At 42.1% G+C, this 23,460-nt stretch overlaps 2 protein-coding genes across 3 annotated transcripts; one reads left to right on the top strand and one right to left on the bottom strand.

Annotated features, from left to right (window-relative positions):
- Nucleotides 1–1,964: 1,964 nt before the first annotated feature.
- LOC124320731 lies at nt 1,965–5,581 on the bottom strand. Of its 2 annotated transcripts, none has more exons than XM_046783607.1 (8): nt 5,323–5,581; nt 4,919–5,054; nt 4,529–4,624; nt 4,239–4,356; nt 3,853–4,129; nt 3,180–3,793; nt 2,332–3,117; nt 1,965–2,263 (listed from the first exon to the last, which is right to left on the bottom strand). In XM_046783607.1, exons 4-7 carry the CDS (start codon nt 4,239–4,241, stop codon nt 2,380–2,382), a joined length of 1,632 nt encoding a protein of 543 aa, XP_046639563.1. In that variant the 5' UTR covers nt 4,242–4,356; nt 4,529–4,624; nt 4,919–5,054; nt 5,323–5,581; the 3' UTR covers nt 1,965–2,263; nt 2,332–2,379. The 2 variants fall into 2 exon arrangements, with proteins under 2 accessions (XP_046639563.1, XP_046639564.1); XM_046783608.1 differs by having other exon boundaries at nt 5,390–5,581.
- Nucleotides 5,582–20,419: 14,838 nt separating this feature from the next.
- On the top strand, nt 20,420–23,235 carry LOC124320964. The gene has a single exon (XM_046783876.1). The coding sequence runs from the start codon at nt 20,654–20,656 to the stop codon at nt 22,799–22,801; it is 2,148 nt and encodes a 715-aa protein (XP_046639832.1). The 5' UTR covers nt 20,420–20,653; the 3' UTR covers nt 22,802–23,235.
- Nucleotides 23,236–23,460: the final 225 nt, after the last annotated feature.

Below are 23,460 nucleotides of genomic sequence, written 5' to 3'. Positions count from 1 at the left end.
ATCAGCAGTCGCAAGAGCCACCCGAGCAGCGACGACATCACCGGAAGTTGGGGAGGCCAGCAGGTGGACGGTCCCAGCAGTTCATCATCAATGGGTCGTCCAATCTCATCCTAATCACTGGCCGGATTTGATTTACTCTCCGCCCTCCTTCCGTCCTGACTACCGTCGTCCTCCTCCTGTTCAGCACCGGCCTTTTCACTTTTACTACTCCTCCATCATCGCCCAAGAACCGCAGCAGTTATTGATGGACGTCGATCCTGAAATCTACTAGTTCTCTTGTTACCTATAATATTCAACGACACCAGGTGATACCAGAGAATTTTGTACATACGTTTTCCATCGAGACGCTCTTCGTGTGACAAGAAATATTCTCGGAGCCGATTTAGACGAACCCCGTACAACTGAGAGTTGATGAGTCATTCATAGTCCGGACCGGACCGTCAAACGCAGTGCCCTTTTGGTTCTGAATTTCCTCGACGGCAAGAGAACATTCGTGTTCCCGGCCGTGTAGAGTTGATCAGATCCAAATAGGTGCTGCATGGCGGTACAGTTCGGATGAATTGCGCAAGTCTCAAGTTGACGGGGGGTATATTCCTATAAATGAGTCGGTCGGTGACGAGGTACTTCCACACGGAGAGGTGAGGCATTTTTCTATGTAAATTTCATTTCGTGCAATAAATTTCGATTAAAAATCAAATTCCAAATTTTGTTAGTTGTTTTCATTCAATTTTATACTGTAGGTATAATGCAAAGAAAAGGAGTTAAAATAGTATATGACAGACGTGTCAGTGAATGGTGTAAAATTCAAATAATTTCGACGAAATGGAAGAATGTTACCATTAAAATCGAATTAAAAAATGTAATATGAAACGTACATCAATGCGGAACGAACCAAAAAGCCCCGTAATTTAAGTTTCCACTTGTACGTAGAACTCTGAGAGTGAGGGAGTATGTACAGAATGTAGTTAAACGAAAAATCCTAACACATGATCAGAATGAGAAATGTCTATTGTCAGACACAATTTGTCATGTCGTCGCCATAGATAAAGACTAAACGGAGAGGAAGGGTTGTTCTAGGCGTGATTGCACTTAGTTACATAGTAATAGAGTCATACGTCATGCCCGGCTTGCACTTGCGATCACTCGTGTAAATATGCAATCATATAAACAAACCGCAGGCCTCCCTCTTCAGCTTCTTACCTTCCAACGTAGCCATCGGCTTGCTGATGGAATCGTATTGGATTCTTGAACCAACTATATATTACGGATCGACAAATTCTTGCGGAGCCCTTCTTGTGGATTTTGAGGTTGCTCTGCGCGTACTTTTCAATGTCGCCCTCCGACGGAATGGTGGGGCCCTTGTTGTTGAGTCCAAGCTGTAAAGAACATTCAGGATTGATCTAGTTGAACCTGAGTGAAAAGGAATAATATTGCATACCGTCGACGAAGATTGCTGCAACGGACTATAGACATGCTGGAAGGTGCCGTAATGGTGGAATCCATCGACTGCAACTGACGTTGAAAACCAGGGTCGATCATTTTAACTTTAAAAACTTCCGACTCAACAGTCCACTAACGGTTAACAAATATGCACACGGTAGCCGTTCTGTTACAGAAATAGTAAATGTTTTCTTTCTAGGGCTGGCCCTGAACACGTTAACGTTTAAGGATTTCACAAGTTCTATGGGCTTTCCATTCTGACGGCTAAAACAGCTGCTGTCCGCTTTGACAAAATTACTTTTAATGTGGGGTCTAGAAAGAAAAGATCGATCGTTTTTTAGTGTTGTGAAATTATGCCGTTCTATTGTTGGATTTGAAAAGTTTAAAAAAAAACTGTATTCCGTCGTACTGTAGCGTTACCATCCAGACTACGACCCTTCTTCAATCAATCCTTTACCGGTTGGAAATTAAAATTATGATCCTCCAACCACCATTTCGAATTACAAAGAGTTCATTGAAAATAATGCGGGGATAAAATCTAGTTTAATAGGCCTATGATTTTATCGAGTAGGCTATTCAAGAAGACCTTTGTATAAGTGAAGTATTAAAGTACCTAATAAGATAAAACTAGAATGTAAAAAAATAAAATTTTTATGTTTAAGAAATCAATTTTTACCATGTACTAGACAAGGGTTTCTAAAATTATGAAAACAGTTATCAGTTTCAAGAATTTTGAAAAAGAAACAAATTTACAGACGTAAATACATACGAAAATTCATTCAAAATACGAGTCGCGTCCTTCGCGGGCTGCTATTTGACCAGACTAAAAATGAAATAGAGAAAAAGAAGATAAAATTTAGAAAAATTTTAAACACTTTAAGCAGAACCAACCTTAGTCAAAGCCTTAGAATCTATTCTTGGTCCATTCACTTCCTTTCATCAACAGGAGCCTCGATATAAAAAAAACGGTCTGGCCCATGATCCAAAGCACTTATCAAGTGCAAACAGCAGTTTTTGATACTCAACTGGATCTCCCAAGCAGCATTTTTCGTTCACTTCCGTCTCAGAGATTCCTTGTTCAATTTCAACTTCGACAGACTGACTTGTGCCCTCTAGACTCAGCATTAGTCCTCTTAAACCAGTAAGATAGGCCAAATTGGGCGGAAAACTGATCTTCGAATTAAGATTGGACTCCGGAATACTGAGCATTACCTCAACAGCTCCAAGATCCTTCTCGGCAACTCCAGCTGCCACCAATTCGCTGGCCTCGCGGGGGATTTTCCCTTGATCGGTTTTCAATGGCAACAGTCGTTGGATGGCACTTAATATCAATCCATTACGACGTCCGTCGCCTGGGAGCGATGTTTTACGGCGGTTTCCTCGATGGATGGATTTGTAGAGAGAGCACAACTTGGCGATCTTCAGATGCAAAGCTGACTTTTCGGGCTTTTTCGGACGCCAACGTGGTGTTTTCGACGGGGTTACAACTGATTTGATTGCAGCGGGAAGACATCTGGACGGTGACTTGGCAGGTGTTGGGGAAAGTCTGCGAAGTTTTGCCTCCATTTGAGAGACAGACCTCCCAGGAAAAGCCGAGCGAAGCCTTTTACACTTTTCTTGTCTGAGTATGTTGGGATCCATTTCCTTCTGGAGAACACACAAACGTTCCTCTTCCGCCTAAATAATAAATGACAGGAATCAGTTTAAAACTATATAGTAAAGAATTTTAGTAATTTTACCTTAGTCCAACGAAATTGGCGGTTTTTTTCGTTCAACCTCGTCTGGTAATATTTGAAAAGTTGAAAAACATGTCGTTTTCTTACTTTTGTTTCCGTAGATATTTGTGTCGCTATGGCTTGAAAGTCCATATATTGATCTTCAGGATAGTCTTTAGTAATTTTCTTCAAACAATCGATTTCCTTGGCCGTAAGCTGACCCCTCTCGAAGCTAGGATCTAGTTTCACCATCCACCATCTCCTAACGAACACTCCATCGTAGCCAATTTGATGTGGGAACATCTCCGAGGCGATCTCCTTCCAGTCGATTAGATTAAACACAGCTGGATCTTTAAACCATTTTTTTGGGTTCACATTAACTTCTTTGATCTGTTTATCAAAACTTTCAAGTTTGTTTGACAAAGTTTTGTGCGGGGACCCTTTAGCCGCCTTCTCCGTCAAAATAATCTTCACGTTCTCTCTTTCACTCGTCAGTTTGTTTAAGGCGATTCGTATTAAATGCCTCAAGAGGACTTCGTTCAATTTTTCTTCTTGTTTTGGAAGCATTTTCGGCTTAGGGGTGTAGAAAGATGGCTCAAAACGAAGAATTTTGTTCAAACGTAGAGCTTCTTCGTATACTAAACAAAAGAATTAGATATGAAATCAATTGGAAGAAATACACTGAGTTTTATATTACCTGGTAGAGGTTTACCATCCTTATCCTTAAAATAAGGATATCCAAAATTAGAAAAGCTCAGTCGTTTCATGACATCTCTCTTTCTTGTCTTTTCCCCAGCATTTGTTTTCAGACGCCAAATCTCTTCTTTCAATAAGCGATGTCGTTTTTCTAACAGCGATTTTCTCTCGTTAAGTTCTTCTAGGAACTTTATCAACACAGCACAATACTCTTTGTTGGCCGCTATAGCTTCATCATACAATCCAGCTTTCGCACGTTGCTCTTGGCCAAAGCCATCCTAGATAGAGTAAAAAGAATTATATGCATTTACATACATAAATGGTACACATTTTGTACACACCACCATTTAAAAAGATGGTATGAATAAAGAGAAAAAGTGTCATTACCATTTGAAGGGTTCCTTCATCATTTTCACTGTTATTCTGGTACTACGTGTTCCACATTGGAATCAAAATCTGGTATATTAACAGGTTGGTAACTATCAAAGTCAGCGATAAAATCCTCCTGGAAAAATATTCAACATAAATTCAATATATTAAGAGATGTGGGACACTTTTTACACACGATTCTCAAACTCTGTTTAGCATATAAATACGATACATTTTTTAAATACGTCATAACTACAAAAACCTTGTTCCTAAAATTTTATTTAGGAGACAGACTCAAGTAATATTACCTCATAACCGTCAACATTTTCAGATATCATTGTTGGAGATCCATGTTGGAGAACCACATCAAGATTCGAACCCGAATTCGATTCTTCAAATTCCATCTAAAGAAAATATCCATAAAAAAATTGTAGTCTATAGAGAGATTATCGCTTTTAACAAAATTAAAACAATATATTCAAAATAGCAACAATTTGTTATCAATACATTACTGATGACCTCATTCTGAAACACCTTGGCATCTACTAGATCAACTTTGAAACACACATGCTATGTTGCAGTTTGGAGTGTTTGACTATCGGCTACAATGTCAGCAGTTGCACAAGGAAAATCCACTTGGTACTGCAATACCAGCATAAATATACTTACACTCAGAAGATTGTCTCAACTGTAGTTACCTCATCAGGGTTCCCCTGTCCTTGGATAAACAAACACAGAGTAAGGTCTGTTAGTATTTCTGTGTCGTTTAGGATCTCCACTGTGTAAATTTCATCGGGATTAAAGGGTAGGTCCCAGGAGTCAGCCATCTTTAGTCTAAACCAGAATGAATAATATAACATATGAGACAAAGTAAGTAGAAAAGAAATAAAATACCAGGCGTAAGCACACACCCCAAGTAACAAGAATAATCTTTAGCCTAAGGACAAAAGCACGACAGACTAATTGCTCAGCTGACAAGATTGTTGGCAAACCTTATTGACAAGAGGTCTGAAAGAAACTGGGTGTTTCCTCTTTGACTTACACCCCAGAAATAGAAAAAAATAAGACCTGAATCACTGAAAAACAACAAAACTTTACTTACACAACTTGCTGGCTAAAAACTAGCACCAGCTAGAACTTCTTAGACACACAACAAATTCTTCACACACCATAAAGAATACTAAATGTCTAACTCCAATTTATCATAGAAAATGAAATTCCGGCAAAACTCTGAATGCAACATAATCTTCTCTTCTGAAGTTCAAACTACCATGAAACTACGTTAGAACAATGAAACTACGTTAGAACACGAAGATAACAAACAAACGTAAAAAAAGTTGAAATTGAAATTTGAAATGTTGGTTGAGTTGTGTGAGGGTGGGAACTGGGAAGGTGTGGGCTAAACAGAGCCAGCAATTTCATTTTGATCGTCACTCACCAGATGTCATTCTTTTTTTCATAGCTTCATGACGTCATAAATTAGAGATAGCTACTCCGTCTGATAACAACATCAATAAAATCACGTTTTTTTAATTTTTTTTTAAATCAATTAACAAATACTCCAATTAGACGATCCGTTTACTTTTACCCCAATAAAAAAAAAATTTCTGCTCGAGTCAGCTCTCTGTTTTTCTTGTTTTGCGATCCATGGCCATCTAGCGCTCGGATTCATTACACGAATTTTGTATTTTAACCGTTTTTACTTATCCATTCGTGTGATTTGGATGCAGTTTACCTACAGGTAGACACTTAGACACTGTGAAATTTAATACCGCATAATTAATAACACATTTTGGTGGATGCGTTGATTTTGGTGTATTCACTGCATCTGAATAGTGAATACACTCCCAAATCAATTGCCTTGGAGACCTTTAAGGTTGTTAGGTAAACATGTAAGAAACGCGCTGTTATTTATAACGACACAATTTTCGAGCAATTACTTTTGGAAGCTTGGCGATATTATTCCTCATCCCATTCGCATCCGAGTTCGCATTATATTTTCTTATTTTGATCGTGATTCGTGATAATGATTGGTCCTTCTGATTCCAATAGTTTTCTCTTTTTTAATTAGTCGTTTAGATGGAAGAGAAATACGTACGGAGCAAGCGAGACAGGTGAAGAGTTAGGCAAATAGGCAATTGACTAGGAACGGAAATCCGCTATTAATTAATTTACAATTTGCCATTAGATGGCGTGCAGTGATGCTCAAACTGTTTAGTAGTGAAGTGCAGACACTGGTATACACTTCATGATTTACCATCTCTGCTTCACTTTATGATGCTTTATGCATTTTAAAGTAATTTTTTTTTTTCATATTAATTTGCAATTTGCTAAGAAAAGATTTTTTTATGCATAGGTCGTACACTAAAATGAACGCCTTCCGTAAATCGTTACCTTAGCAAAGTTGAGCACATATAAACTACAATTACAGGTTAAAATGAAAATCACAGAACGAAGCTATAGCTTTAAAAAAAATCAGGCTAGATTTGTTCCGAGTTAATCCAAAAGTAATCTTTCAGATTAAAAAAAAAAAAACATAGATCCAGCACATATTAAATTGGTTAAGGAACTAGAACGGTCCGCTTTAAGCTCGACTTATATACTCAAATTTGCTGGTTCCGGCTGATGAGAATTTAATAACTACACGGCAGATGAGACTTTTACAACAACACGAGCGGACTTTCTCATGACTTATGGGCTCCGATGGGCTCAAATTTCTAGCGTTTAACTTATCTCTGAACATTGAATTTCTATTTCAAACTGCTCTTTTCCTCATATTTTTCTTTGCCGAGTCCAAAGCAAAAGTGTTTTTGACGTTAAAGTCTATTAATATTTCAGAGACTTTGTTAATTGCTTGCTTTGCGCAATTTTGTAATGAATATAGTGAACGTCAAAAAGTAGTGTTTTATTTTTAATCATTTGATGCCACGTGTCGGCTACAGCAGTAGTGTACAAGAAATGTGGAAACTTTTTTCCCAGAAATATTTCCATCGCATTCCTTGGGAGCGCTTCACTCGTTCGACCTAACCGAATTTATATTCTGCTCTCCGCACTCTAGCCTATTGTAATAGCTATTCGACTCTTGTCACAACATTTGTTTAAGTTTTCCCCTTACTAAGTTGAAGGATACAAGCCATCGAGAAGAGAATCAACGATAGAAAACGACGCTGCTGCGCTGGGTCCAGGTGAAGATGAACTCAACGGATTATTTTTTAAAAAGCCCCTCCGTCCGGAATGACAACTCTAATAGCATCAACAAGAGGGGTGCACAACTATGCACGTCAAGTATATTACACAGACACAGCACAGCACCACACTCTTATATCAAAACAAACCCCACACATTTACATCTGTCTCTTTTTTATATACATCCAGTCATTTCTCTGCTGAAGGATTCGGTTATAAGAAGAGTTGGCGGGTAATTCAAACGAATTTACACATGAACATAATCTTTCGTGATTGGTCGAAGAAAAACAGCTGACGTCATCCCCTACAGATCGATCGATCGAGTCACGAATTCGCGTGAGATCCAAAAGAGTTAATTATTTTGCGAAAGCAGCAGATATTGCAGTATGTGAGCGTATACAGCCGCTGGGTATTGAGCCGAAATGTATTTAGTCAAACACAAAAGGACAAACGGACATATTTTTCGTCCAGTCTTATTCGCTATAGTACTATACGTATACTAATCGCCGTGTGAATGGGCCCCGTTGACACGCGCGCTCGTGCTGCTGGACTCCTCTAGCTCCAATGTCCATCTGCTTGACTGACATTCCGGATGGGGGCCATAGCCGAGAAGATTCCCTATGTTCTCCCCAGCACTGTACATTCAATTCATCACGCACATGTATAATACTTTGTGTGTGTGTTGTATGGCGTGCCATCAAAATGGCCTCCCATGATCGACCGAGCGATTGAATGCCAAGTTGATGTACATAATCGAGCACAATGGGGGCCGTGTAGGCTGCTGCGGAACGAAATATCGGATTAAATCTTTGCGTCTGTTTAGGGCCGGCTACTATATTCCGGGGGATGGATGTGTATAGGCGAAAAAAAAGGGGAGGAGGGAGGCTGGAGAAACGAGGGAAGGTTCTATTATATATAGAGGTTCTCGATGGCGAAAGCTACTGGTATAAGTAGAGAGTCTAACATATTATAAGAGAGGGATAATTAATTCCGGTGGAAGAGCCGGAAAAGAGAAAAGTAGCGAGAGTAGTAGACGAGCTATGATGTAGGCTGCTGGAACTGCGGATAGTTTTCCAGTTATCCTACCTTCTATTATATGTGTACACGTAGCCTAACTTTGTGTCCTTCTATGTGTATTGTGTTGTATGTGTGTTGGTGTGTTGCTGGTCTGTATGGCAGCGTCGAGTCATTATTCGGATGATTAAACATGGCGTACGTTTATAACGAGACACGCCATCATATAGGGCTGCCGGTTATTAGACGAGTCTCTACACATCACAGAGAAGCCAACAGTTATAGACTCTACGCCAACTTATTGGGACCAGCCTACGCTGCTGCTGTGCAACTCTCTCTTATACAAGTTGATCATCTCGATTTCACAAGAGTCCGTCCAGCAACATAATGAAAAGCCGGGCAGGCATCCTTTGTAGTCCTGGCAGAGGATGACATAATGATTTCCGGAATAGAAGAAGACTTTTTTCGTTTCCATTCGTCGATTTTCTCGGCCGGAATCGAGCCATTTGGCGGGCGGTGCGGAATATGTTGGATGCGCCGTTTGTTCTCCCACATCATCGGCATATAATGGGCCCGTTATATAGTTCTATTTAGCCGCTGAGCTATGCTTATGTCACAAACAAATAGAAACGTTGGCAAATGACGGATTGATGGAAGTCGCAACGGAAGAGCTAAACAATTTGATACATCCTATTTATACTGTATCATTATAATCAAATGATAAAAAGTATAGTCGAACTGGAATGAAATGATTTCTTTGGCAGGTTATTCTCTCTCTTCACACTATACACAGAAATTCCCCGCAGTGGAAAAAGAAACGAATCGGCATCATTCAACTGAGTTATTATTCCATCCGGGGCGGAAGAATAAGAAAATATTTTTCCCTATCCCCTCCCCCCTCCACCATTCCGGCGGAATCAAAGAAACACACACACACAAAAACGGTCGTGTCTTGAATATAATAAAAGAAGAAGAAGAAGATTCATCGTGTGGGAAAAAAAAAAGTAGAAATCAAACGGATAGTTGAGAGAGATACACAGCAGGAAAACTCTCAAGCGGATATAACAAGCAGCCAAATAGACAGAGATGAGTTACAGCAACATATCTATGTGTGTGTGTGTGTGTGTAGGGGCGCGAGAAAAAATATGTATCCGTATCCACCTCTGTGTGTAACAACACCCGCTCGCCGGGATTTTCAAACACAGCAGTGCCATCAGCAAGTGGAAGAAGAAGAAAGGTGCTGATCGGATGGTGTCGATAATGGACCTCTTTCAACTACTATCCCCTCCAGTTTTTAGTTTTTTTTTCATTTTTCTCTTTCTAGCGGAGACTGTCGATGACGTATACGTAAAAAAAGAAGAAGAAGGTACACACACACACACACACACGGTACACACACAAAAGGGCAGCACTTAACTTGTTGAAGGCGGCTCTATCTTTCTCTCTTCTTCTTCTTCTTCTTCTTTTTTCTTTCTTTTGAAACGCCCGGGTCTCCTGTTAGCACTCTTTTTCTTTTTCTATACTTTTTTCGTTTTCTTCGTCTTCTTCTTGTTATACGCCGACAAATTCCTCGAGCACAATCTCGACACCGCGATCATCCACCGCCGCCGATTGCGCTCACAGCAATCGTTTATTATTATTATTGTTCCTTTTTTTCTTCTTCTTCTTCTTCTACCACCAGCAACTCTTAATATTCTTATTCCTGGATTTTTCTTGGGTATTTCTTTGTGTGTGTTATTATACTAAATCCCCCAACAACACCTGCGTTTATTACGGAGGATTCCTTATTTCTTTCTTTTTGAAAAAATAACTGAACATCATCACCTGTTGTGTTTGTACAACCAGCGGATCGAGCCATGACTCCGCACACATACGGAATGAAAGAATATTACAATGGTATTATCAAACACAAAACAAATGGCCGCTATTGTTACCATCCATCTTCTATATGATTTTTTAAAAATAAGAAAATCGGTGTCGTATGGGTTGCGCAATACGTCAGTTATAGGGTGGAATATATAAGAGATCTATATTATTATATCTACTACCGGTAGAGATTTATTTCTGCCGTTTGGCGACTTTGGCGCATTATCTTTTGACTCTCCCAACGGGCTGCTATAGAGAAGTCGATATGGTTCCCACCCCATCACTCCATCTCTATCTTTAACCAGCAGCGCATATTGAAAATAACATGTTGGGCACCCGCTCCTTGATTAAAAAGCGACGGCGGGGTTGTATAGGTAACACACAGCACACACACACAGAGAGAGAGAGAGAGAACCCAGTGTGTACATGTAAGCGGATTGGGGCAACGTGCCGAATTCCCTAAAGCAGCCCATCAAGGAGTTGCTGGTTCCGGCCATGATGAAAGACCCGCCTTTCTGATTGGCCGTGCAGTCTATCCTATATACATCATATAGCGCGCGAGCTGGCTCCTGGCTCCTATTTCCCGCGGTCCCAAAAGTCCCACAGCGGCAGCAGCCTTACATGTGTCTGTGTGTGTCTGTGTGTGTATACTATGTGCTATATACTCCTTTGATATTATACACATACATAAGTCTCTAACCGCTTGTAAATATGATCCAGCAGAGACACGGAAAAGAGATAGGCGATGGTGGTGGTGGTAGAAGGGGGGGACTGCGGCTTCTCTTTCTCCTATGGGCTAGGAGAATCATCATCATATCAGAGAGAAAATGAGATTGCAACTCGACGGCTTCTCTCTCTCCTTTTCTTATATATGATATCCTATATATAATATCTACCGAGCAGCATCAGTAGCAGCAGAGTCTGTTGAGTACGTATTACGGTATAGCGCTCTGGATGTTGTTCTGTATATGTGGGAAACCACTGCCGAGCCGATTAATAAATACACACAACTCCCGCGGGAGATTGAATGCGCAGAGACTCTCTCTCTCTGCTGCTGCTGCTGTGTGTTATATAACTCGCGTAATTTTCTATATCCTTTATATGTACTCTTTTCTCTCATCTTTCCATATTTCACCATCGCTCAACTGCTCCGGAGTATTATTATATATAAATATGGTTGGAAATCAATACGCAGTTGCACACAGCTTTTATTTATAAATACAGAAGAGATTTGATCTAAATACGTAGTCACATTTGCATATCCAAAAGTTCGTTCGTTCAGATAAGGTGCTGAGAATTGTTATAATAGTTGGACGCTATACGTATTAGAAATGCGTGTGTGTTATTGACAGTTGAATGCTGTTATAGCCCACGAGAGACAGTTGAATTTCCAGAGAAATCGATCACATAATAGGATAAAACATTTATAAAGACCCCGCATTTCCAGGAATGCATTAGATATATTGCGGAGGAGGGAGCGGGAGGAGATAGCTAGATCTGTATATAGGATATATCTTGATGCTGGATGCGATCAGCTTGTCATCGCTGACGGCCGTGTGGTTTTCATCGATAAATACACACACACACACACGCAAATATACATTTTATAATTCATCTATTTGATCTATAACGGGCTCGATTTTTTCCTGTTGGCCATGGGATGTCCATGGGAAAGGTTCCCCGATTGGTCCATGTAAAAGTCAATACCTGGGAGAGAGAGAGAGTCCAGTCATGTGAAAAAGGGCCAAAAGTGAGCGGTGGAGGGGGGACCAACGGAAAAATGGCCCATCACAGAAAAAGGAGAGAGAGGGAACATAATGATGTCTTTTGTGTAGCTACATAGCCCCCGCTGATGGCCGTGAAAGAGCTATAGAGTGCAGTGCATTATTAACCCCTGGTGGCTGGCCAACAATATGTCAAAGAGTATAGAGAGAGATGGTCCCCCCCTCATCTGTACTCCTGGCCAAAAGAAAAAGAGAAAAAAAAGGGTTATAGCCAATCAGTCAAAGGTCAATCACGCAGAGTGTAGAGCAATAGAAAATAAGAACTGTGTGAGAGAGAGCCGAGTTGACAGCAATAATAACAGCAGAAGGCGCTAAAAGGTTCCTGGCTGGCCCTAGCTATAGGCTGTATGGATGTACATACAGGAGCAAATGTGTGTTGTAGCCTACATCTAACGATTCCCACTTTGACTCTTATTAGCGCTCGTTGTATTCCCTCGCTGACTGCTGTGCTCTGTGTGGATTGTATTATTCGCCTTTGATGAAAGCCAACCAATAGCAATAAATAGGAAACTGGACTAGTGCGCTTATAGATGGAAACAAAGAATGTACGTGTTCCATTTCCGGTTAGAATTGTATGGAACGCCATAGGGACAAAAAATTAACTGCTCCGAAGTAAGCATTAATTTAGTGCTCTCCAAAAATAAGTGCTCAAAATTTAGTGCTCTCTCGCATCCGCCCTCTAGCGGGCGGTTCAAAATATTTCGTTTCTCCGCCTGCTTGTGAAGGGAGTTGGAAGCTATCGATTAAAATCCAATATTTAGCTTAACTATGGGATTTCTAAATTCGAATGCTTGCCCTTTTTCTTGCCTCATCACCTTTGCCAACCCGGCAACCCCTTATGTCTTCCGAGAATCCTGAAATACGTCATGCATCCATTCCGGATTCCGGCGATGCCGAACATCGGAACATGCTAGGACTAATATTGTTACTTCTGCTGGGGAAGAAGAAAAAGTATCGACGAAGTACTAGTCACGAAGACAAAGATGGAATCATAAAAAAAAACACGAAAAAAATCACAGGACAGAAGGGTGGTGGGCTGGTGGCGGAGGTGATGGGGTAAGACGCTGATCGACGCTGATGTAGATTCGAAAATTAGATTTTAATCGATATTCAATTGTCAATATTTTCATTGATAGCGAAATATTTTGAACCGCCCGCTAGAGGGCGGATGCGAGAGAGCACTAAATTTTGAGCACTTATTTTTGGAGAGCAAAAAATTAATGCTTACTTTGGAGCAGTTAATTTTTTGTCCCTATGGCGTTCCATAGAATTGTCGGTCAATATCTATTTTTAGACATTCAAAATGTGTAATAATTCTTGATAGAATTTTCTACCGTTTTCTAACGGGGACTGGCCATTAAATGTCGAAATGTTTTGTACTGGTGTAAAAATATCCAAATGGCCGTTCGATGACGATGAAAGTGTATATAAATACAATGCAGACATGTCTGCCTCTAATATAGACCAACTATAATAATAGACGCACCTCAAAGTGGACATACATTCACAGTTGGTAACACAATGGAGATGATGATAACTGTTGTGTCAAAATGGATGTGGCAGATTTCGTTCTGCTGGATATAGGCGACAGATATTAGAGATGTTGGGTAATAGACGCAACCAATAATAATACGACACACACAAAAAAATCTATATTTATTTATTATTGATATATACGGGTTTGTTTGGACACGTGCAGACATTTTCGTTTCCTCTCTGTGTCTCGGTTGTTCACTGGTGTTCGACGAGCGTGTCCGATTGAAAAGGGAAGAAGAACAAAAATTTGACAACAATTGAAACTCGAGTCGGAAATGTTCGACTATATTAGAGCGGCGGCTGCTGAGTGTTGTGTATATTTAGACCTTTAAAGAACGTGTGGAACCGTCAAAGCTGCCACAATATTTGGTTTTTGGATTGGTGATGGTATACCGAAAATAGAGCGAAGAGATCCGACGCGGTTCAAGCAGCAGAGGCGTCGAATATTCGACACTCGAACACACAAATAGTATCAAGTATAGACGCTGCATCCAGATGAATAGAAATATTGTAGGGAATAATATAAAAGAAGAGAAGAAGAATGGGAGAGAAAAGAGAATCTAAATTGGTTCAATAAAAACGGCGGTAGAGTGCCATAATCTCCTGGGCGATTCAAAAAATCGGAGAGATAAAAATCGCACAATAGATTTACTTTATAGGGAGATCCAACAGATATATCCTCTCTGTATTTTAATAATAATAAAAGGTGCTAAAAAAAGGATCTCGTACGCGAATTTTCAAATGTACAACAGCCATACGTCGTAGAGAAATTCAGGAATTTCAAAAATTCTTTTGGGTTATTCGATATAATCTGCTCCGGATTTTTGCGATGATTATTAGCAGCATGGAACATCCAGCAACGGGGGGTATATAGATCATTCCAATGCGTGTGTAGACTCTACATGCTCCTGTTTTACATACATGGTCATCTCTCTTTTGAATTTTTGGTTCGTCCAGCAATTGTCCAAATGGCTTATCAAATCTAATATGGAAAAGGGAATTGAAATATCTGGAGGTATTTCTCCTCTCTATTCTGTGTAGGCCTATATAGCCAATGGCACAGCAGCTCTCCTTTGGCTATACACACACTCTATACACGACCATGTATAGAGGCACAAAAGAGCTATACAGGCTCAGCAGCGGTGGGCTTTTCTTTTTTCCAAATGTATGTGGCCGTCCTTTTTATTTCTCTCTAAGGCGCGTTGAAGAGGAAAATATAATGAAAACAGACAAGGGCGATGACAATAGATCAAGTGTTAAGAGACTTGCTGAACTCTCTCCCTTCAATATATATTCCGTTTTCTTCTTTCTCTTATCGCACCGTGTGTCTGTGTGTGGAGGCTCACAAATCAATGGTGACAGATCGTAGTACCACAGAAGAAGAGAGCTAGAGGGATTTGTCGACCATCAACAGGAGCTTTCTATCTCTATCTTTTCCTTTTTTTTTCTTTTTCTTTCTGAGGCTCCTTGTCAATCGTTGCAATTGAGGCTAGAGGTGTGAAAATCGAGCCGATTGGCCCCATTCACACGACACCCACAAGAGATGGGCCTCCCTTTTCTATACGGAACATCACTTTCCCGCTCGAATTTCAAACTCGCGTTTCCTATCTGGGCTAATAATCATCGGAACCAATTAAGTTCAATCAAACGGTGAAACCACGCCCTTCATAATAATAGCAACAGCACCTATAAATGATGATTAGGGCGGATAAGATCGATCGATTTTGAAGTTTCCTATCAACTATTATACGTTTAGAATACAGCGGAAATATTGTGTTTATAGTATTGCCGAGACAGGGGAAATCGAATCAGCTCGGCAGTCTGAAAACTCAAACAAAAATTCCCGACAATTTCGGCGTCAAATCCCGATCGAATCATCGGATATCCTTCGTGAATTTTTCATATACATTTAAAAACATGAAAGCAGATCATATAAAAAAAAGTTGCATGTTTGACTGTGTGTGTATACAAGCGGCAAAAAGCTCCCCACAACAGCACAGCAGAAGGACAAGTTCCAGTTACTTTTCCACCCCATCCATCCCAAAAAAAAAAAAGAGAAGAGGAACGAAATCAAATCGATGAAAGAGGCTCTTTCTATAGTGTATAGAGCAACTGTCAGCTAGGGATGAATAATAAAAAAAAATAAAAAGTGTCCCCCCTTTTGATCGGAGAATTGAATTGCAACTGCTATACACAATAAACATATACACAGTCAACTGCTTTTTCCCAGCACACAACAGCAGAGAGGATATGGTCGTCCCCTGTCACTATGTATATGCTCTCCCTTGTGCTGTGTGACAAGTTTCGGGGGGCTAAATATATACACGGTCGATGATGTTGAGCTGATGGGGTTTTCTCTTCTTTAAAGACCCCCTTCATTCATCAGGGAGCCATCATCACCTTTTGAATTTGGCGCGTTGACCTGCGATCGACGGGAGGTCAAGTTGAGAAGATAATACCCCAGGGAAACCCACAATGTTGTGCCTGCTGGCACACACGGGGACCCAATTGAGTCGTCCCCTTTTCAATTTGACAAATTTTTCGGCTATATAGGGTGAGCTGGTGTGCTGGACCAGATTGGATAGAGTGTGTTTTGATAGGTTCCCAACTGTTTACACGATCGACTAACAATGGGATTCTATTATAAACAGCAGTCGACCATTTATGTATATGGGGATGGAACGACCATTTAACCAGTTAACCGGTCATAAAAGGAAGAAGATTATAGCCGAGCAAGTGTGAGAGAAATGGACCCCCTGTCAAGTCTTTTCTGCTCTGCGGGATTCCTTCTATTTTCTCCACAAATTTAATATTTACATTCAAAAGTTCCAGTACACATGATGTACTGCTGCTGCTGCCTTATTATAGAATGTATGTATTTATAGACCTGCGATGTTTCCAGATGTTGTACAACATAGTAATTGTTAATACACATAGAAAATGTCTTCTTCATTCAACCTATAGCTACCCCCTTTTTCTTCATTGTGTTTGAATTTCATTTTTTAATTGAGTCGTTTGTCAAAATCTCGTCCACTAAGAGGATTAGAAGCACCCAACCCCGAAGGTGCGATAAGCCCCAGCAGTAGGTATATAGCCCCCCACCCGTCACATTAAAAATTTTACCTTTTAGCAGAATCAGCAGGCAGCCCCATCACTTAATCAACGTCCATCCGATACAATCAAACTATTTGTGAATATTTGTCTATCAAAGAAATCAGAGTAAGGCCTATGGTGGTTATTCGATAGTTATTTAAAAATACTACGAACCGGATATTATCGACTCAAATCACAATATTCAATCATTTAATCCTTTTAAGATAATTGGGAGATAGTATATAAAAACGAATATAAGATCCTGTTTCAATCAAAAGAGCTGATATATAACTCTCGCCAGTGTGTGTTATATTCCACCTTATTAGTGGGCCTGGCTCAAAATGTTTGGGTTGGTGGACATATACAACAATTTGCATGGGCCAAAGAAGAAAAAAAAAAGGGATGATCCTCTTGTAATCCTTCAAGGAGAGAGGGAAAAAGATGCTGCTTGTATTTTTATTTTTATTTTTTCTTATTACTTCCTGTGTATTTCAGCATCAACCACGGGTCGGATACGCCCTTCCTCGTGTCAAACATCATCGAAAGCTTTTTTGGTTTTGTTTTGTTTCCCTTTTTTTAAATACAAAAACCAAAGTTGCCATTTAAGGACGTGAGAGATGAAGAAGAAGAAGAAAATGGAAGAATAAAGAAAGTGAGAGAGAGAGAGAAAGATTGTTGGTAGAGAAAAGGAAAGATAAAAAAAAAGGGGAGAATATAATGACAACAAAGAAAAAACGGAGAGCCTAATCAACACAAAACACATCAGCAGTATATAGGTAGGTAGGTAGGGGCCCAGGTGTTTTCTTTGAGTTTCCACTCCTCCCTCCCCTTTTATATTTTGTGTGTTCCGTTTGATTTGTCATTTTTTTTTTTTCAAAATAAAATAAAATAAAATTTTTTTTCTTATGGGCTGGAGGAAATAGAAGAAGAAAGCCCTGTCAAAAGGTTTGACAGCTCAGCGAATGCACATATTTGAAAAATATTGACACCAACAAGTGACAAGCAGCTACACACACACACATCCATCCAGCAGCAGCTTTCTCCTCTTTTTATACATGGATGTGTCATGTCTTCCGGAACGCGGGTCCTATCTCTTAATAAGGCCTACATGCATGTCGAAATTTAAAAAAAACCAATCGTGTGTGTACACACACACAGATACAAAACAATGGCATTTGCACAGTTGCACAGCTGAAAGCCGGACACATTTTCCTATAGCTATGTTCGATAAATAGATTTTTAAAAACTATTTTCTGGCACTGATGGGACCTCGAGATATTGTTATTTAGGCGTACATTATTTGTTTGATGGTGAGAAAATACCTGACACATATTTCTGGTTAAATGTGTCAAACAAATCTTAATGAATTGAATTGGACGGTTAGTCGATTTTGATCGTTTTGTATTTGATTATGCGTTGATTGTGGAAAGGAAATCGATTTCTCTAATGTATAAACAGCGGCAAATCAGGGCAACTATGCGCCAGCGGAGTAGTAGTTCCGTTTCTTTCATTTTTCTCTCTCTCTCCTTTTATGTACTGCGCAGCAGCAGCGGCAGCAGTAGCCGGATGTCGAGTTATTCTCGCGTCAACGGGTCGTGAATCAACGTCTAATCGATTACATTACACACAATCCCAGCAGCCCCAGCCCGCGATCCTCCAGCAGCTCTAATACATCTACCGTAGGCTATATATATACATAGTTTCCTGTGCTGCCGCCGTAATGTTCCCGATTGGGGGGAAAACGTTGCCCAGGTTCGTTCAACCGTCACTGATTATCCTTTTTTGCTTAAATCATTCCCCTTTATAAAATTGAACCGACATATAACGAGAGTCGATGCCTATAGACAGAAATAAAAATATTTTCCTATTTTGATTTTCCTTATTTAAAAAAAAGGGAATGTTGAACGGCGGCGTTTTGAATAATATACACAAGAAAGAATCTGCGCAACCGCCCCTTTTCAGATTGTGTATGCCCAGTGTATTTTTAAAATAGATGCGATATTATAAAACGCCCTCTCTTATTCTCCTTCTCTATGGGTTTACATACAGCAGCAGGAGCACAGCACATCCCGTAGAAAAACTCGGATCTATAATATATAAAAGAATAAAAAACCTCGATGTAATAACCATCAAAGAGAAGCTAATCGAAATCAAAAAAAGAAGAAGGAATCTAAAGATGTTGCTGAGCTTTTACGTCAAAGATATAGAGAGTCTCCTTGCTGATGCCTGTGAAAGGAGCTTATTGCATAATAATAACACAACGTTCGTCGCGACCGGCGACGACACACAATAGCCGATCCGCCGGCCGGCCATCCTATCTATGGTACATTATATTATAATACGGCCGTGTCGTGTAATTGGATTTGACCGAAAGGGGGTGGTGAACGAGAGATAAGAAGTAAGAAAAAATGAGGAGAAAGTTGGCGACATAAACCCTCCCACCCGCCCGTCTATAACAATAAAAAAAAATGTGTAGTAAATAAATACACACACACAAGGAGGTATATAACTACATGAAATAATGTTTGAAGGGGGGGGGGTATGCATGTATAGAATGCGCGGCATCACCATCTTTATTTTTCAAAGGAAAATAGAAAAAAAAAGATAAGATGAAGGGGGTGATTTGTTGTGTAACGATGTGCTGTGATGGCGGCCCTTGATGGACAAATGACACCGTCGGCCGTTTTGTATTACGCGCGGTTCACCGCGATGTGATTACAGGGCCTCGTCTAATATCTCTTTTTTTTATTCGACATCTTCTATATCTTATAGTATGTAGTGCTGTGTGTGTGTGTATCGACGCTCATCACAGATACACACTCTGCGTGTGTGTCCTCAAATTATTCGAAAATTCCGTCTCATTTTCTTATTTTATGCGGTGGGAACTGGAAAGAAAAAAGAATTCAGGCATTTGTGTTGTCTATTTATATCATTACGTCGATTTTATCGCTAATGGCATTCCGATGAAATTCCAATAATTCAAAGCAACATTTGAATTGAAAAGAAAATGATAATTCTTTTGCTTAAGAATAATTTAAAAAAAATTGACCGGAGCAATTTTAGTCGAGTTATTTCATATTAATGAAATCCAAGGGATGATGTAAGAAAACAACAAATCAGAGGCAGCAGATGTGCCGCATAAAGTGGGAGGAGTCTCATCTAGCTATAGACGTTGCAGCGTTGCGCGTCTGGTGATGTTTTCTTGTTGTAATATTTTTTTTCTCTCTCATCCATCGCCGGAGCGTTGATTTCCCGCTTACACTCGGTCCTGGAAGAAGAAAAATAAAATAAAAACCGACAGCAAACAATAATGGGCGATGGGCGGAGTTGGGTGTGCAATATAAGAATTTCTTCCCCCCGGAAAAATAAAATAATAAAATAAAAAAAGAGAATCAAAGCGGATGGTTATGTGGATGTGTGTGTCGAGTGTGCGGGGGGCTGCCAATGGGAGAGGGCCGACGATGGCCACGATGGGAGGAGCTGGCAGCCGATCCGACCAATCCTGAGCACCGGATTGAGCCGAGCCCTGGCTCTATGTATTTTGATTTTGTGAGATTCATGCGTGTACATGGATAGGCCCAGCCCACCAAGAGCTCGGTCGCTCTGCCCCGCACAGCTCCGCTACTCAACACACCCACAGACACACACACACAGACAGAGACACACAGCACAAACAAATAAAGATGCTGTTTGCCACTGTTGGATGCTGAATTCCCCCGTTGGACGTTGACAAACCAAGAGCTCTTCTTTTTTGGCTCTCTCCCATTTTCAATCAGTCCCAGTCCCAGTCCAGCAGCAGCACTCAGGCCCCCGTTCAGCAACACAATTCCGTTTAGACATTTCAATTTTGGTTTCCGGAAGAAAAAAAGGTGATTTTAATTTTTTGATCGGGTGAAACTGAGAAAAGCCGATCGAGTGTGTCAGGCAAGCGAAAATTCGATTGGACAGTGTGTCATGAGTAGTGCCGAGTCGCCAACGAACCGGATGCCTCAGCTGGGCCCCCTTATTCCGCCGCTCAATTTCTCCTTCAAAAGCGAATCCAGCAACAACAACAACAACGCCAACATGTCGTCGACTTCGCCGGCCTCCGTTTCGGCTTCTTCCGTCGTCGTTTCCTCGTCGGCCCTGGCCGCCGCCGCTAATCATCCGCACGTCAATCTCCAGCAGCAGCAGCAGCAGCCTAATCCGGCGGCGCTGGATCAGTACCGCATCCAGCTCTACAATTACGCCATGGCCGAGCGGCTGCGCTTCGCCGGAGTCGGCCATCCGGCAGCCGCTTTCATGAACCCTTACGCCGGACAGGTAGCCGCCGCCGCCGCTCTATCGGCCCAGCTGGGCAGCAGAAATTCCGCCAACAATTCCGCACCCGCCAACAATGCATCAACTCCAAGTCAACAACAACAGCAACAACACCAATCCACCGATTTGAGTTCGTTTTTCTTCACCTACGCGGCGGCCAAGTTCCAGCAACAACAACAGCAGCAACAGCAGCAGCAACAACAGCACTGCGATCCCCGGCTGTTCCACCACCACCAGCAATCGGCCGCCGCTGCCCTGATGCGCGGAGGTCATCCGGGCGGACTGGTGGGCCTGGCGGAAGAGCCTAAACCGCAGCACAGTTACATCGGCCTGATCGCCATGGCCATCCTGGGCTCGCCGGACAAGAAGCTGGTCCTCAGCGACATCTACCAGTACATCCTGGACAATTACGCTTACTTCCGGTCCAGGGGACCTGGCTGGCGCAACAGCATCCGCCACAATTTGTCGCTCAACGACTGTTTCATCAAGGCCGGCCGGAGTGCCAACGGCAAGGGCCACTACTGGGCCATCCACCCGGCCAACATTGAGGACTTCACCAAGGGCGACTTCCGGCGGCGCAAGGCCCAGCGCAAGGTCCGCAAGCACATGGGACTGGCCGTCGACGAGGAGGACTCACCGACGCCGCCGCCGTCGCCCGTCACGGCCCATCACGTGGCCGCCTCGCTGGCCGCCGGATGGGGCCTCCATCACCACCACCACGGCCACCACCACGGGGTGGAGGCCCTGGGCGGCGGAATGCATCCGCAGCATCACCACCGCAATCTCATGATGGAGCACCACCACTCGGTCCTGATGATGGCCGCCGCGGCCGCCGCATCCGCCGCACCCATTCCGCACATGACGTCGCTGTCGCCGTCGGCTTCGTCCGACGACGGCCAGCAGCAGGTCGGCAACAATCACCACCAGCACCGGCATCAGCAGCAGTCTCATCCGCCCGGAATTGTAGGGTCGTCGGCTCCGGCCCGGAAGCGTTTGTTCGACGTGGCCAGTCTGCTGGGCCGGAATGATCATCCGCAACCAACCCGTCACGAGGAACAGCACGTCATGGCCGGTGAGCGCCAGAGGCAAACGGATGAAGAGGAGGAACGCAGTTCCGGCGCCGGAAGCAGTCAGAGTCACGAAGAAGAAGATGCCGGAAGGCGGAACGATAATAAGCGGATCAAGATCGAACTGGACGAGGACGTCGACGTGGTGAGCGAAGACTCGGAGGAGGACGATCACCTCCGCCGGTTGGGATCGACCAGTCCGCCGCAGACCCACAATCTTTCCGGCGACGTCGATCCGGCCAAGTCGTTGGCCTCTAGTCCGGCCGTTCCGTCGTCGCCCATCGCGGCGGCGGCTGCTGCTGCTGCGGCTGCTGCGGCCGCCGCTGCCGCCGGATTGTGGCGCTTCCCCCAACCGACCAGCAACGGAGGAAGCGGAATCCTCCAGCAGCAGCCGATATCCAGCGCCGGATCGCTGCGGCTTCCGCTGATTGGGCCTCACCGGCTCATCAACAACAACGGCCACCATTTCAGCCACCACCAGCAGCAGGCGGCGGCCTACCTGCACCAGCAGCAGCAGCAGCTCTCGTCCGGCGGCACTCCGCTCAATCATTCCGTGCCTTCCGGCATGGAGCAGTTGACCAAGTATTACGAGCAAGTGGCCGAGGTGATGCGGATCAACTGCCTGCAGCAGCAGCAGCAACAACAACAATTGCAACAACTCCAACAGCAACGCGATTCGACCTCGTCGGCAGCCGGACCCAAGAATTCCGCCGCCAGTTTGACGGCCAAACATTAAGGAGATAAAAAGAAGAAAAAAAATTGAATTTGATTTGATTAAACGGTATTTCACCACGGATCGATGATTGATTGTTGTGTTTATTGACTGTAAATTGGTGTTGTGTCATTTAATATATTTCGTCAGTTCCTCGTCATTCGAATTTCGAATCACAATTTTCATTCCAGAAAAGAAAAAGAAAAATTAACAAAAAAGTAATTCAACAATTTCTAAAATTCGATGTTTTTCGATTGCAGTCTGATAAAAACAAAAAAATAAAAATTCGCGGATGTATACAAATCTAAATCGTGTGTATTTTGTCATGTGTCATTGTAAAGATAATTTGAGTGTCTACACATTCCTCCAGTCGAGTGAAATAAAATTCAAATGAAAAAGAAACCCAATCATTTCAAAAATTGTTTTTAATAAATTTCGAATTTGGCGCCCTATCTTTGCATACCATCTCTCGCACATCCGAGAATGTTTGACTATAGATTTGACAGAAAAAATTCGGACAATCCGCGACTTAACACGATTTACACACACACACACACACACATTCTCAAAAGCGGATTAAGAGAAAATACTATAGGCTGATTGATCGATACAAATGTGTCGTCGTACATTCCATTTCTTTTTCTTTTGTTTCCGAAATGTAGATTTTTGCGGGTTTATCTTTT

This window comes from Daphnia pulicaria, chromosome 1, assembly GCF_021234035.1.
Source record: "Daphnia pulicaria isolate SC F1-1A chromosome 1, SC_F0-13Bv2, whole genome shotgun sequence".
Taxonomy (NCBI): domain Eukaryota; kingdom Metazoa; phylum Arthropoda; class Branchiopoda; order Diplostraca; family Daphniidae; genus Daphnia; species Daphnia pulicaria.
Note: the sequence above shows the minus strand (reverse complement) of the source record. Positions and strands in the feature narration are given on the sequence as shown.